This window comes from Mobula hypostoma, chromosome 13 (genome assembly GCF_963921235.1).
Source record: "Mobula hypostoma chromosome 13, sMobHyp1.1, whole genome shotgun sequence".
Lineage (NCBI taxonomy): Eukaryota > Metazoa > Chordata > Chondrichthyes > Myliobatiformes > Myliobatidae > Mobula > Mobula hypostoma.
Genome location: NC_086109.1, coordinates 33054506 through 33071418, shown reverse-complemented (window position 1 = coordinate 33071418; position 16913 = coordinate 33054506). Strand labels below are relative to the sequence as shown.

Here is a 16913-nt window from a genome sequence, read left to right as displayed (position 1 = left end):
GAAAGAATAGGGGAAAACACAATGGGTAGTAGAAAGAGGTGGAACCATGAGGGAGGTGATAGGCAGCTGGGGGAGGGGGCAGAGTGACATAGGGATAGAGGAAGGGAGGAGGAGGGAATTACCGGAATTCTATGTTCATACCAAGGGGCTGGAGACTACCTAGATGGTATATGAGGTGTTGCTCCTCCAACCTGAGTTTAGCCTCATCATGGCAGTAGAGGAGACCATATATGGACATATCTGAATGGGAGTGGGAAGCAGAGTTGAAGTGGGTGGCTACTGGGAGATCCTGTCTGTTGTGGTGGACGGAGCGGAGGTGCTCGACGAAGCAGTCCCCCAATCTGCGTTGGGTTTCACTGATGTAGAAGAGGCCGCACCGGGAGCACCGGATGCAATAGATGACCCCAACAGACTCACAAGTGAAGTGTTGCCTCACTTGGAAAGACTGTTTGGGGCCCAGGGAGTCCAGGTAGGCAGACCATTTTGTCACCCATAGTTCAGTCCCTCCCCACCTACATCCAGGATACATCCCGTGCCCTCCACCTCTTCAATAACTTCCAGTTCCCCAGTGTCAACCACTTCATTTTCACTATGAATGTCCAATCCCTATACACCTCCATTCCCCATCAAGAAGGCCGCAAAGCCCTCCGCTACTTCCTGGATAATAGACCTCACCAATTTCCCACCACTGCTACCCTCCTCCGGTTGGCGGAACTGGATCTCACACTCAATAACTTCTCTTTTGGCTCTTCCCACATTCTTCAGACTAAGGGTGTAGCTATGGGAACTCGCATGGGACCCAGTTACGCCTGCCTCTTCGTTGGCTATGTGGAACAGTCTGTGCTCCAAACCTATTCTGGTACTGCTCCCCAACTTTTCCTTCGCTACATTGATGACTACATTGATGCTGCTTCCTGCACCCATGCTGAGCCCGTCAATTTCATCGACTTTACTTCTAACTTCCTCCCAGCCCTCAAATTCACTTGGTCTATCTCTGACACTTCTCTCCCCTTTCTCGATCTCTCATTCTCCATCTCTGGAGACAGACTGTCCACTGACATCTTCTACAAGCCCACTGACTCTCATAACTACCTCAACTATACCTCTTCCCACCCTGCCACATGCAAAAATGCCATTCCCTAATCCCAGTTCCTCCGTCTCCGCCGCATCTGCTCCAAGGATGAGGTTTTCCATTCTAGGACATCTCAAATGTCCTCTTTCTTTAAGGATCATGGTTTCCCTTCTGCTGTCTTCAATGACGTCCTCACCCGCATCTCCTCCATTTCCCGCACTTCGGCCCTCACCCCATCCTCCCGCCACCACAACAGGGACAGAGTTCCCCTTGTCCTCACCTACCACCCCACCAGCCTCCGGATCCAGCACATTATCCTCCACAACTTCCGCCACCTTCAACAGGACCCCACCACTAAGCACATCTTTCCCTGTCCACTCCTCTCCGCTTTCCGCAGGGATCGGTCCCTCCGCGACTCCCTGATCCACACGTCCCTCCCCACGGATCTCCCACCCAGCACTTATCCCTGTAAGCACAAGTGCTGCACCTGTCCCTACACCTCCTCTCTTGCCACCATTCAGGGCCCCAAACAGTCCTTTCAGGTGAGGCAACACTTCACTTGTGAGTCTGTTGGGGTCATCTATTGCATCCGGTGCTCCTGGTGCAGCCTCCTCTACATCAGTGAAACCCAACACAGATTGGGGGACCACTTCATCTAGCACCTGCACTCCGTCCACCACAACAGACAGGACCTCCCAGTAGCCACCCACTTCAACTCTGCTTCCCACTCCTATTCAGATATGTCCATACATGGCCTCCTCTACTGCCATGATTAGGCTAAACTCAGGCTGGAGGAGCAAGACCTCATATACCGTCTAGGTAGTCTCCAGCACCTTGGTATGAACATAGAATTCTCCAGCTTCCAGTAATTCCCCCCCCCAACTTCCTCTATCCCTATGTCACTCTTCCCCCTCCCCCAGCTGCCTATCACCTCCCTCATGGTTCCACCTCCTTCTACTACCCATTGTGGTTTCCCCTATTCCTTCTTCACCTTTCCTGCCTATCAACTCCCTGCTTCCCCTCCCCCACCCCTTTATCTTTCCCCTTACTGGTTTTTCACCTGGAACCTACCAGCCTTCTCCTTCCCACCCTCCCCCCCTTCCCCCACCTTCTTTATAGGGCCTCTGCCTCCTCCCTGTGATGAAGGGTTCCGGCCCAAAATGTTGACTGATCGTTTCCACGGATGCTGCCTGACCTGCTGAGTTCCTCCAGCGTGTTGTGAATGTTGCTTTGACCCCAGAATCTGCAGATTATTTTGTGTTCACTGACTTATTATCTTCCTCCGCTATTTATCTCTTTAAAATATCATGGATTTTGAAGTTGTTCCAACTTAATACTAAAAGTTTGCAAACTAATATCTGACATGAGTTATACCAGATTTATTTTGGTGAGACTGTAAGTGCAACAAACACTCTCAAGTGGGTAAGCTGTAGCAACAATTGGCATGCAGTGTGGATTTGATGCTGCTCTGCATTCTAGACCACTATGACCTGACTAATTTTCTTTCTGATACCTGTGCAGCTAAACAAGCAATCAGCAGCAGTGGGCCTACCACTAGCAATATGAACCAAAATCACTGTTAGTTGTAAATTGGTTACTATTGACTTTTTAAAATATAATTCTATGTACTGAAGTCCACAGGGAGGAGCATGGTAGGGAGAGAAGAGTTTTACAGAATTATCCTGAACAATTTTCCAACTTTAACTTGCAGGAGACATCTTGCTGCTTACATTGACATCTTCACTTAAATCTACTGCTTGTTTCAGAAGGCAACAACCTGGCAGTAGGCCATAAACAACACTGAATTCCAATCCAGAGAGAGGGTCTCGACCCAAAACGTTGACTGTCCATTTTCTTCCACAGATGCCGCCTGACCCACTAAGTTCCTTCACCAGTTTGTATGTTACTACATTGCTGTTTCCAGTCAAGATCACACTGACCAGTGATAAACTCTGTTCAGAGAACAGGTTACAACCTACTCCCTTGCTGTAGAAGGTAGAACCTGGCAGGGGAACATATATATGTGAGAGGCTTCCTCATGGGGCACAGTGTTATTAACTGCATGTATAATAACTTTGTGGATGGAACAAGTCATCTCTGAGATCTGGAACAGCTGAATGCCTTTAATACCCCATAAGTGTTTGACCATTTGCAGGGCAACATGGCGTTCCTTGTATCATGGCAGCAACTATGATTACTTCAATCTTTAACTTCTATGATAACTGGATCTGGCCAACTGCAAACCAAAACGTGGAAATAGAGGTGGCAGAGGGGTGCAGCAGGGGCTGCTTCTGTATCACAGCACCAGCAAACTTCATTTCATCCTGTTTTCTAAAGTTGCCTGAATGGAGTTTGCATTTTCTCTTTGCCTGGGGTGTTCCAGCTTACTCCCACATCTCAAAGCCATGTGGTTTCATAGGTTAATTCACGATTCTAAACTAGATGGATAATTCAGAGTTCAAAGTTTCACCACCAACTTCTCGAAACACTTCATCACTGTGGATGTAAGTGCTAATAGTTACTGAGGCAGGTTATCACGTTCTTCTTGGGCATCGGTATGACTGAAGCTGGCCTGAAGCAGGTGGGTACCTCAGACTGCCGAAGCCAGAGGTTAATGATCTCAGTGAACACACCAGCCAGTTGATCAGAACAGGTCGTCAGTACTTGGCCAGGTACCCCTTCTGGGCTGGATGCTTTTCATGGGTTCTCCCCACTGAAGGCTGCTCCCACACCAACCTCAGAGACTGAAATCACAGGATTGTCAGGGGCTGTGGGAGTCCGTGATGGTTCCTCCATGCTTTGCCGATCATTGTGAACATAAAAGGTATTGAGCTCATCTGGAAGCAGAGCCCTGCTGTCGCCTATGTCACTTGATTTAACTTTATAAGAGGTGATAATATTCAAGACCTGGCACAACTGTTGAACATTCTTTGTTGATTCAAATTTAGTCTGGAATTACCACTTTGCCATGAGATGGCATTCTGGAGATTGTATCTGGAACTCTTGTGACTTTTTTGATCAGACTTGAATGCCTCTGATTTGGCCCTCAGCAGCTGCGGATCTCATGGTTCATCCAGGGCTTTCTATTGGGGAAGACTCAATGATTTTGTGGAAACTCGCACGTCTACAACTTTTTTTTAATGAAGTCTGTGACAACCATGGTGTAGTCATTCAGATCCACAGATGAGTCCTTGAACACGGCCCAGCTCTCTGACTCGAAGCAACTCCATAGCTGCTGCTCTGTCTCCTGTGACCTCTTTGTTGTCCTAACCTCTGGAGTGTTGCTCTTTAGCCTCTGCCTGTCTGAAGATTGGAGAAGGACAACCATGTGATCAGGTTTACTGAAGTGCCATCTGGGCATGGAACATTAGGAATTGCTTATCTTAGTATAACAGTGGTCTAGTGTGTTAGGACCTCTGGTGCTACAGGTTATGTGCTGATGGTAATTGGGCAGGGTTTTCTTCAGACAAGCCTGGTTGAAATCCCTGACTATGATCTGAAATGCATTGGTATGGACTGATTTTTGTTTGGAGAGGACATCATATATCGTCTTAAGTGCTTGATTATAATCAGCCATTGGTGGTATGTAAATTGCGGCCAGGGTTATGGAGGAGAACTCCCTAGGTGAATAGAATGAATGGCATTTGACTGTCAGGTGTTCAAGGTCGGGGGAACATGAGTTCGACAAAACAACTACATTGGAGCACTACCAAGAGTTTATCATGAAAGACACACCTCCACCGTTTTGTTTCTTCTGAATCAGCATCTTGGACCATACAGCAGATAGGGAAGCCTTCCAGTTTGATTGGTGTATCTGGTATGCCCAGAGAAACCCAGGCCTTGCTCAGACATACTTGGAACATGCAGCAATCTTGCCCTCAGGTCCTCCAGCAACTGCACATTTGCCAGCAAGATGCTGGGTAGAGGGGGCCTCATCACTCTGTGTTTCAGCCTGGCTTGGAGTCACCTACCCCCTTCCTGCCTTGCTTTCCGCCATGGTGATGAACCTTTGTCCCTGCTTGGTCCGCTGAGTCCTTTAGAAGATTGTGAAATCTAAGTTTGATTTAAAAGGACATTGCTTAAAGGAAATTACAAGCCGCAGGGTGCAGTGAGAGCAATTCAAAAGAGGAATATTTGGAAGTATTGTACATAGCCTGCAGAACCTCTCCATGGATCACCAGCTCTACCTTGCAGTGTAGAGCAGGGAGCAAAGCATGTGGCCTTTCGGTGCTGATGGAAGTTGTGGAGGAGATGCTGTTTTCAATCCAAACTGCAAGAGAGGAAATCAAGGATCCAATTGCACAAGGATGTATTGAGGCCAATGTCCTGAAGCTTATTGATTAGCTTCCAGGGGCTGATAGTAATGAATGCTGAGCTGTAATCAATAAAGTGCATCCTGATATATGCAGCTTTGCTGTCCAAATAGTCCAGGGTTGTGTGAAGAGCCAATGAACTGCCATCTGCTATGGACCTGTTGTGCCGGTAGGCGAATTGGAATGGATTCAAGACACTTCTTAGGCAGGAGTTGATATGTTTAATCGCCAACCTCTCAAAACACTTAATCACAGTGGATGTAAGTGCTATCGGGTGATATTTCTTGAAGCAGCCTACCATGTTTTCCTTAGGCATCGGTATAACTGAATCTTGTTTGAAACAGGTGTGTGCCGCTGACTGACGAAGCAAGAGGTTACAGGTATTGGTGAAAGCTCCAGGTAGTTGATCAGCACAGGTCTTTAGTACTTGGACAGGTACCCCGTCTGGGCTGGATGCATTCCGTGGGTTCACCATCCTGAAGGACGACCTCACATCGGCCTCAGAGACTGAAATCACAGGGTCACTGGGGCCTGTGGGGATTTGAGAAGGTTGTTCCATCTTTTGACAGTCAAAGCAAGCATAGAGGGAATCGGGCTCATCTGGAAGCAAAGTCCTGTTGTCACTTATGTTACTTGATTTCACTTTGTAAGAGGTGTTCTCTTTCAAGCCCTGCCACAGCTGTCAGGCATCCTTCATTACTTCAAGTTTGGTCCCGAATTGCCACTTTGCCCATGAGTTGGCTTGCTAGAGATTGTATCGGGACCTCTTGTAACTTACTGGTTGCCATTCCCAGGTGTCTCTGATATGGCCCTCAGCAGATTACAGATCTCATGGTCTATCCAGGCCTTCTGGTTGGGATGACCCTGAATGATTTTGTGGACACACATTCATCTACCACGGCTTTTATAAAGTCTATGACAACCATGGTGCACTCATTCAGATCCACTGATGAGTCCTTGAACACGGCCAATGCAACTGAATCAAAGTGATCCCATAGCCTCTCCTCTGCCTCCCACAACTACCTCCTTGTTGTCCTAATCTCTGGACCCTTGTTCTTTAGCCCCTGCCTGTGTGCATGCCGGAGAAAGAGAGCCAAGTGATGTTGTGTACTTGGATTTTCAGAAGGCCTTTAAGAAGGTGCCACCCATGAGGCTGCTTAACAAACTACAAGCCCATGGTGTTACAGGGAAGATTCCAGCATGGATAAAGCAGTGGCTGATTGGCAGGAGGCAAAGAGTGGGAATAAAGGGAGCCTTTTCTGACTGGCTGCTGGTGACTAGTGGTGTTCCACAATGGTCTGTTTTGGGACCGATTCTTTTTACTTCATATGTTAATGATTTGGATGATGGAATTGACGGCTTTGTTGTAAAGTTTGCAGATGATTTGAAGATAGGTGGAGGGGCAGGTAGTTTTGAGGAAGCAGAGAGGCTACAGAAGAACTCAGACAGATTAGGAGAATGGGGAATGGAATGGCAAATGGAATGCAGTGTCGGTAAGTGTAATGTCACACGCTTTGGTGAAAGAGCTAAAACGACTGACTTTTTTTAAACGAAGAGAAAATACAAAAAACTGAGGTGCAAACGGACTTGGGAGTTCTTGTGCAGGATTCCCTGAAGGTTAGTTTGCAGGTTGAGTCTGTGGTGAGGAAGACAAATAGAATGTTAGCATTCGTTTCAAGAGGACTAGAATATAAACGTTGAGATTTTGTAAAGCACTGGTGAGGCCTCAGTTGGACTATTGTGCGCAGTTTTGGACCTCTTATCTTAGAAAGCGTGTGGTGTAACCAGAGAGGTTCATGAAAATTATTCCAGGATTGAATGGTTTGTCATATGAAGAGTGTTTGATGGCTCTGGGCCTGTACTGGAACTCAGAATGAGGGGGCAACCTCATTGAAATGGTGAAAAGCCTTGATGCAGAGAGGATGATTCCTATGGTGGGAGAGTCTAAGACCCAGAGGACACAGTCTCATAATAGAGGGGCACCCTTTTAGAATGGAGATGAGGAGGAATTTCTTTAGCCAGAGAGTCTTGAATCTGTGGAATTCTTTGCCACAGGCAGCTGTGGAGGCCAAGCCTTCATGTGTATTTAAGGGAAAGGTTGATAGATTCTTGATTGGTCAGGACATGAAGGGATACGGGGAACGCAGGAGACTGGGGCTGAAAAGAAAATTCGATCAGCCATGAAGAAATGGCAGAGCAGACTCAATGGGCCAAATGGCCCAATTCTACTATATCTTGTGGTCTTATGGTCTTCAGACCTTTCAGCTTCCCAAGCGCCTTCTCAGTAAAAGCAACTACATTCACTTCTGCCCTCTGACAATCTCTGGCATACTGCTAGTGACTTCCACAGTGAGGACTAATGCAAAATACTTATTGAGTTTGTCTGCCATTTCTTTGTCTCCCAGTACCACCTCTCCAGGGTCATTTTTCAGTGGTCTCATCTCCATCCTCTCCTCTCTTTTAAGTCTTTTTAAATCTGAAAAAAAAACTTTTGGTATCGTCTTTTATATTATTGGCTAGCTTACTTTATAATTTCATATTTTCTTTCTTTATTGCTTTGTTAGTTGACTTTTGGTGTTTTTTAAAAAGATTTCACAATCTTCTAGATTCCATACTTTGCAATATTGGAAGCCCTTTCATTTTGTCTTGGACTTTCCTTGTCAGCCTCTTCCTCTGAGAGTAATCAGAGGAAAGTAAGAAAGTGTTTATCCAGTCTGGACATGGTGTGTGACCTCGGTGCTGGAATCAGTCCGACGTTGTTGGCATGAACATACTGAATGTGATAGAGCAGATCCAGAATGCTCAATGACTGGACGGTCCTGGGAAAGCTTACAGTACTCAGTATAGATGGTGTCAATACTCCTGCTGGTTTGCTCTACACCACCTGCCATTGCCAACTTGAGGACTTGACCTTTGTCACCAGCTGCACAGAAACAGACACAGAACACAGGAAGATGAAGGGTGGGGGAGAAAGGAAGGGAAAGGAAGTGGCAACCTTTGCCATTTTTGGCTAAGCCATTTAAAAATCTACTAAATGCAGTTCCAATCATCTGTTACAAATAGCCAGCCTGAACTTTGGCCCATTATTAGTGATTGTAATTAATGAAATTTATGAGACTGGAATAATACCAGAAGAGATGAAAAAAATCAGTATTTATCACTCTTCCTTAGAAAGCTGGAGCAATATTGATAGCTATATGGACAGGAAAGGAATGGAGGGTTATGGGCTGAATGCGGGTCAGTGGGACTAGGTGAGAGGAGAGTAAGAGTTCGGCACAGACTAGAAGGGCCGAGATGGCCTGTTTCTGTGCTGTAATTATTATATGGTTAATAGAATGTGGATTACATAGGAACATAAGTTTAATGAGTCATATCACCAAGATACTTCTAAGAATTTTGATGACAAGAGCTAAAAGTAAGATACAAGCTGAAATAGGCAAAGAACAGCGTGGTTTTGTGAAAGACAAAGGTACAAGAAATGCAATATTGATGTTAAGGATACTATCAGAACAAGCTATTCAAGTGCAAAAAGATTTGTTTGTTTTATCAACTACACAAAAGCATTTGATAAAGTGAAGCACAATAAGTTATTTGAAATATTACAGGAAACTCTAGATCTAGATTCGAAAGACCTCCGCCTAATCAGAAATCTGTACTGGGAACAAACTGCCTCTGTAAGAATAGATGGAGAAGTGAGTCAGTTTACAAAAAGCAAGAGAGGCATTAGACAAGGGTGTGTTTTCTTCCCTGATTTATTTAATGTGTACAGTGAAACAATATTACAAAAAATAAGAGACATCTTGAGAATCAAAGTTGGTCATGAAAAGATCAATAATTTCAGATATGCAGATGACACTCTGTTAATTGCAAGTATGGAGGAAGAACTACAAAGCTTAATTGATATAATTGTTGAAGAAAGTGCAAAAATGGGTCTATCTATCAATTGCAAAAAAGACAGAATGTATGGTGATATCCAAAAAGAAGAAGAATCCTATATGCAAACTGAGAATAAATGGGGAAGACATAAAACAAGTACAGAACTTCTGCTACTTAGGAAGCTGGGTAACATCAGGTGGCAGGTGCGACTTGGACATCAGAAGAAGAATAGGGATGGCAAAAGACTGACCAATGCTAAACTAGGCATGACAACCCCCCCTCAGAGTACTGAAATGTTACATTTATCCAGTTATGTTATATGGCTCAGAATGTTGGACGATATCTAGTAACATGAGGAAACAAATTGTAGCAGTAGAGATGTGGTTTTTGAGGAGGATGCAAAGAATATCATGGACGAAACGAATATCTAATGAAGATGTCATGAACAGAGCAAACACAAAAAGAGAAATAATGTATGAGATCATGAAAAGGCAACGTAACTTCATTGGACATGTGATTAGGAAAGAAGAGTTAGAGTGTGTGGTAATTATGGGAAAGACTGAAGGGAAGAAAGCAAAAGGAAGACAAAGACAAATGATGATGGAGACAGCAGCCAGAGAATTGGAAATGAATACCAATGAATTGATCCACTTGACCTGAAACAGAAGTGTGTGGGCCATGGCAGTCAAAGCTCAGACTGGGCACGACACCTGATGATAATGATGATTAATGATCAAAAGAAAGCAGGCATACAAGCCATTACGAAACAAAAGTAAACAACTTTATAAGTCAGAGAAGTATTTGAGAAATCCTGCCCTACCAGCAATGGTTTGTAAATTCCATTATTAATTTGAAATTAGTAATGATGATTACAAAAAAATTATTATTGCAAAAACATATCCAGTTCATTGATGCCCATCAAGGAGGTGAAATTTGTCTTCCATACTTACCCACCAAGTGATTGACTCTTAAATTCCCTCTGAGCTGGACAACCCTATATCAACCTGTAATGAAACTGCAATACTGAAAGAGAGAATGAATGATCACATGGCATCAACCTAGATACCAAATTCAGGTCTGGCAAAATATTGCTATAACAGTCAACCTCATAAAAATGTCCTCATAAACATCCAAAAACAAGAATCCGAACTGACATCATCATAGAATAAGATCTTATGAGGAAAAAAATGTTCTGTCCAATTTGTACTGGTGGAAGAGACTAGCAGTAGTAGGGTGGTGGGGTAGAGATACATCTCTACCAAAAGGAGGTGTGAGGCATCCCTTCCCTCTGCTAGCCTGCAGGTCGTCTTTGAGCAAGGTGTAGCACCTGCTTAGCCCCGATCAGGGTCATGTTAAGCCATGGGAGCCGGTGGTGGATGGTCATATGAGCAGCTGGTGCACATCACTGCTTATGTGACCAGTAACGCCAGGCAGATGATCTCTGGAGTACTGATAGTGGCTGAGGTCACCCAGCTGGTAAAGACACTACCCAGAAGAAGGCAACGGAAAACCACTCTGTAGAAAAAAATTGCAAAGAATGATCATGATCACCTATGTCATACAGCATGGCACATAATGAATGAGTGAATGAGATTGGCATTTGGAATCTCAACATTGACTCCGGACTCCTTGAAATCATAATGGCACCAGATCAAACATTCCCATGGAAACCATCCTGATGGTTAGCACCTATAGCCCTTTCTCCGCAGAGGAATCATCATTCTTCCGTGTTAGATCCTTCATAGAGTTGTACCCAATAGAATCAGGCGTTAAAGCCCACTGTTTCAATTCCAACCTTTTTTCCCATCTACACCTATTCTACTAACTGCATGAGGTGTGCAGCCTGTGTCTTGCCTACATAAGTGCCTGACTAGAGGTATCTTAAATGTAATGACTGTATATGACTCTACCACCTCATCTGTTAGCAAATACCAGATATCAATTACCCTCTGTGCTTAAAACTAAAACGTTTCCCTCAAATCCCCTTTAAGGCTCTTTCTTCCCACTGTAAACCACTGCCATGTTACATTGAAAGCAGTACATAGGACATAGGCCCATGATGTCTGCACTGAACACGATTCTAAATTAAACTAAGTCTCTTCTGCCTGTACATGATCCATATCCATCCCTCCATTCTCTGCATGTCCCTGTGACTACCTAACAACCCCTTGAATGTCACTGCCTGAACTCCTTCCACCACCATCCCTGTTCCATGCACCCACCTCACTCTGCGTTGCTCCACACATCTCCTTTACGTTTTCATCCTCACCTTAAAGCTATGCTGTGTGGTATTTGACATTTCTATTATGGGGTAAACAATCTGACTATCTACCTTATCCATACTTCTCATAATTGTATAAACTTCTATTACGTCTCCCCTCAGCTTCCAGAGGAAACTCAATTTTGTCCGACCTCTCCTGATTCCTTTTATTCCTGGTAGCATCCTGGAAAACCTCCTTTGCGCCTTTTCCAAAGCCTCCACATCCTTTCAGTAATGGGGAGACCAGAATTGCACACAATGCTCCAAATGCAGCCGAGCCAAAGTTTTATATTGCTGCAACATGTCTCCCTTACTGTTGTACTCAGTGGACTAGCAACAGCAGCAGAACTGTACATACCACCATTTGTAACCTCATGGTGTGGTATAACTATTTCTATTAACTTCACCTCAGAAAGGACTGCAAAAGGTTATGTCGTGAACAGCCGCAGGAATACTAAAGAGGTGCCTGGCCTGGTGAAGCTACAACACAGGATAAAATGCATTTTAAAGAGCTAAAACGACATGTAAGTGAACAGAATTGTGCAATCTCTGTCATGGGCATAACCCTCCCCACCATTAAGGACATCTTGAAAAGGCTGTGCCTTAGGAAGATGGATTCCATCATTAAGGGCCCTCAGCTTCTGAGGCAAGCCCTCTTCTCATTACTACCATCAGTGAAGAGTTACAGGAGCCTGAAGACACACACTCAATGCTTTAGGAAACACTTCTTCCCATCTGCCAGGTTTAGGTTCCTGAACAGTCCATGAAGCCGTGAAGACGACCTCACTCTCCGCTCTCTTTTGCACTACTTAGTCACTTTAAATATTTCTCAATGTAACTTACGATCATCTTTTACACATCGCACTGTACTGCTGCCACAAATCAACACACTTCACTATATATGTTAGTAATAATAAACCTGATTCCGATTCTGATCTCACAGCTCATGGATCAGAAGTCCTGTCACATCGTGTCCTGATTAGACAGTTAAATTGAGGAGGAGAGACCGAGAACACTCCCATCCTCAATAACTTAGGGTTCGGAGAATGGGAGGCCCAGTAGCGTAACGGTTAATATATCACTATTACAGTGCCATTGACCCGGCTTCAGTTCTGCGGTTGTCTTTGAGGAGTTTGTACGTTCTGCCCGTGACCTCGTGGGTTTCCTCCCACGTTTCAAGGATGTATGGATTGGTAGATTAATTGGTCACATGGGTGTAATTGGAGGTGTGGCCTCATTGGGCTGGAAGGTCTGTTACTGTATGGAACCATTCAGTACCACTTCCAAGTGAAAGTACAAAGTGGACGATCCCGCTTAGCTTTGTTATCGTGTCCTCAATATCACAGAAGCCACACTTCAGCCAATTTGATTCTGCCTTCACTGCCTCATCACTATTGTTACACCTGTCTCTCTGAAGAGGTGAAGAGAGCTGGAGTGAAGACAACTATACTCACGTCCTTCTGCCGTTGCTCGGTAGAGAGCATCCTCACAAGCTGCATCAATGCACGGGACGGAAACTGCACTGGGGTGGACAGGAAATCTTTACAACGAGTAGACGATAGTGCATCAATGCACGGGACAGAAACTGCACTGGGGTGGACAGGAAGGCTCTACAACGAGTAGACGATAGTGCATCAATGCACGGGACGGAAACTGCACTGGGGTGGACAGGGAATCTCTACAACGAGTAGACGATAGTGCATCAATGCACGGGACAGAAACTGCACTGGGGTGGACAGGAAGGCTCTACAACGAGTAGACGATAGTGCATCAATGCACGGGACGGAAACTGCACTGGGGTGGACAGGGAATCTCTACAACGAGTAGACGATAGTGCATCAATGCACGGGACGGAAACTGCACTGGGGTGGACAGGAAATCTCTACAACGAGTAGACGATAGTGCATCAATGCACGGGACGGAAACTGCACTGGGGTGGACAGGAAAGCTCTACAACGAGCAGACGATACTGCACAAAGATTCACTGGTACCAGCCTACCCTCCATCAAGGACATATATACCGGAAAAGGGCCAGTAACATCACGAAGGATTCCAACCACCCTGCTCAAGGGCTGTTTGTCCCACTCCCATCAGAGAGGAGGCTACGTAGCCAGGACCACCAGACTCAAAAACAGTTACTTCCACCAAGTAGTAAGGCTGATCAACACCTCCACCAACTAACCCACCCCTGCACACACCCCACCACCACTACTTTATCATTTCCTGTCAGTGTCACCTTATGTATAGACAATCCTGTGCGTAGCATCTCTTTACGGCACACAGTCAATCTATGTATATAAGCTATCATATGTATTGATATTTGTTGTGTTATTATTATTATATATATTATCTTATTTTTTGTGCCATGTTCATCCAGAGTAACAATTATTTTGTCCTCCTTATCACTTGTGTACTGGAAATAACATTAAGCAATCTTGAATCTTGAATCTGCTGTGTTGACCTCACCCATTCCCTTTGATCTGAAGCACCAGGGTAATTTTAACCAGCAGGGTACTGAAGGGACCGACTCAGCCTTCAGTTTACAAACCTCACGCATTTTCGTGGTCCCCAGGGGCAGAGGATGATGCAGAAAGCTGATCTGACCCTTGAAAAGTCAAATCTGAAACTTCTGAACCAAAGCTGGGGAAAAAAAAGGATCAGAAGAAGGGTTAATTCTTTCTATTACAATATTGATTTGACATCACGCTGCAGTTATAGATCTGAAGTCTGGTCAATATTCTTCTCAGTTCTTGGACAATTTGTATAGTTACTTTAACTGTTACTCTTTAGCACTGAAGTTTGCTTTTTGATTACTTTGCAGCTTCCAAGGCAGGCACAACTGGTAAGAATCAATGCTTAATTGCAAATACTAATGACCACATAATAACGTTACTGATTTGGAAACAGCTTGGAAATGAGATGGATGGGTTGGGTTTGCATTGTATAACAGTGCTACAATACTGTGGGAAAGATGAACGTGGGAAATATATTTCTTGCGATACAAGGATTTGAAATTATTATTATCGTATTGATTGGCTGAATTAGTGATTGTGGGTAAAAATTCTACAGGCCCACACTACAAAATGGCTTCCTTTTGAAAACAAACGATGCCTTTAGATTGTGGGATGATGGGGATTTGGGAGGTGTTCATTGGTGGATAAAGATCTGGGCACATGGTACATATGGGATGTCACTCCAGCTCATAATACGTGCTAGTCTTGCCAGTTGGATTCAATACCGAACAGCTTAAAGGCTCTCTTGAGACTGACAACAAGTGGACTGGCAATAGTGGCAATTGTTTCTTTTCTGGTTTATAAAACCATAAAACATAGGAGCAGAATTAGCCCATTCAGCCCATTGATGCTATATTTTACGATGGCTGATTTGTTATCTTTCTCAGCCTCATTCTTCTGCTTTCTCCCCATAGGCTTTGACACTCAACACCCTTACTAATGAAGAACCTGTTGGCCTCCACTTTAAACGTACTCAATGACTCGGCCTCCATAGCCATCTGTGGCAATGAATTCCACAGATTCACCGCCCTCTAGCTAAATAAACTTCTTCACATCTCTGTTTTAAAGGGCTGTTTCCTCTGGTCCGAGACTGCCCCACTAAAGGAAACGTCCTTTCCACATCCACTCTATCTAGGCCTTTCAGTATTCGATAAGTTTCAAGGAGATCCTTCCTCATTCCTCTAAGCTCCAGCGAGTACAGGCCCAGAAACATCAAATGCCCCTCATACATTAACCCTATCATTCCCAGGATCATTCTCATGAACCTTTTCTGGACCTTCTCCAATGCCAGCACATCCTTTCTTAGACAAGGGGCCCAAACTGGTCACAATATTCAAAGTGTGGCCTGACCAAAGCTCTGTAAAGCCTCAGTATTGCATCCTCGCTTTTACATTCTAACATTCTGTTAACATTGCATTTGCCTTCCTTACCACTGACTTAACCTGCAAGTTAACCTTTACAGAATCCTACATGAGGGATCCCAAACAACTTGTTTTCTGAATGTTCTCCCCATTTAGAAAATAGTCTATGCCTTTATTCCTTCTACCAAACTGCATGACCATTGTTGTATTCCATCTGCCACTTCTTTGCCCATTCTCCCAATCTGTCTAAGTTCTTCTCCCTGCTTCCTCAGCACCACCTGCCTTTCCATCTATTTTTGTATCATTCACAATCTCGACCACAAAGACGTCAATTCCCCCATCCAAATCATATAACATGAAAAGGAGCAGTCCCATCACCAGCCTCTGAGGGACACCACTAGCCACTGGTAGTCAACTTGAAAAGGCCCCCTTATTACCGCTTTTTGCCTCCTGCCAGTCAGCCAATTTTCTTTCTATGCTAATATCTTTACAGTAATGCGATGGGCTATAATTTTGTTCATGTGCGGTACCTTGTCAAAGGCCTTCTGAAAATCCGTCATCCACTGACTCTCCGTTGTCTATCCTGCCTGTTATTTTCTTGAAGGCCTCCAGCAGGTTGGTCAAGCAAGATTTCCCCTTAAGGAAACCATACTGACTTCAGTTTATTATATCATGGGTCTCCAAATACCCCAAAATCTCATCCTTAGTAATGGACTCCAACATTTTACCAACCACTGATTGATGGCATCTGTCTGTCTTGAAGGACAATAGATAGCGGCACTGGGATTACCTCTCCAGGGCACCAGCCTGGGCAGAAAGTATGGAGATCCTGGGGTGCCCAGTTGTCAAGATCTGCCTCTTGGCCTCACTGGTGTAGTCCAAAGGAAAGCGAAGTAATATGTTTGGCATTGGCTTGACTGTAGGAGCTTGCTGGGAGGATGTTCAGTGATGTCTTGCTGCCTTAGGGTCTGGGTTTACTCCCATAACCTTTGTCTCTCCCGAGGCTTCCCACAAGGCAGTGGGATTACTTACCCATCACTGGGGATCTGGTTCACAAGAACCAAGGCCTGTGTGCTGTGTGTGGAGAGGTCAGTCCTCCTCCCCGTCCTCTGTAGTTCAGCCTGAGTGTAAAAGGAGTTCAGTTTCCGTGTGTCGCCAGTGAGGAGGCACTACATGAGCCTTGTTGTTGCAGAGGCTGTGTTGTTGTTCGTCCATCGCGTCGATGAAGACATCGACACCATGATGGTGTCGAGACTAGTGCTTGATATGGATTTAAGTGAGGGAGAGTTGCACAGCGTCAGCCTCACTCTCTCTTCCCAATTCCCCTCTGGATCCAGTGGCAAGACAAGAGTCGAGACAGCTGGAGATGGGACTAGGCGCAGTGGATGACCAGGACGTCTTCTGTGTCTTGTCATGCTCTACACGTTCCATGACGCTTACAGAGACTGCCTTCTTGACCGTTGGACCTTCCATTGGTCTCGTCCACTCAGTCCGCCGGAGTCTGTCTTCACATGCTGG

At 44.9% G+C, this 16913-nt stretch overlaps 1 protein-coding gene across 2 annotated transcripts in view; it reads left to right on the top strand.

The window, feature by feature from the left end:
- LOC134355936 (peptidase inhibitor 16-like) overlaps positions 1-16913 on the top strand; it is a 55103-nt gene that overhangs the window by 12485 nt on the left and 25705 nt on the right. For both annotated transcript variants that reach the window (XM_063066474.1, XM_063066473.1), the window contains one exon: positions 14343-14363. In XM_063066474.1, coding sequence (XP_062922544.1) covers positions 14343-14363 — 21 coding nt within the window. The remainder of the gene's footprint in view (positions 1-14342; positions 14364-16913) is intronic.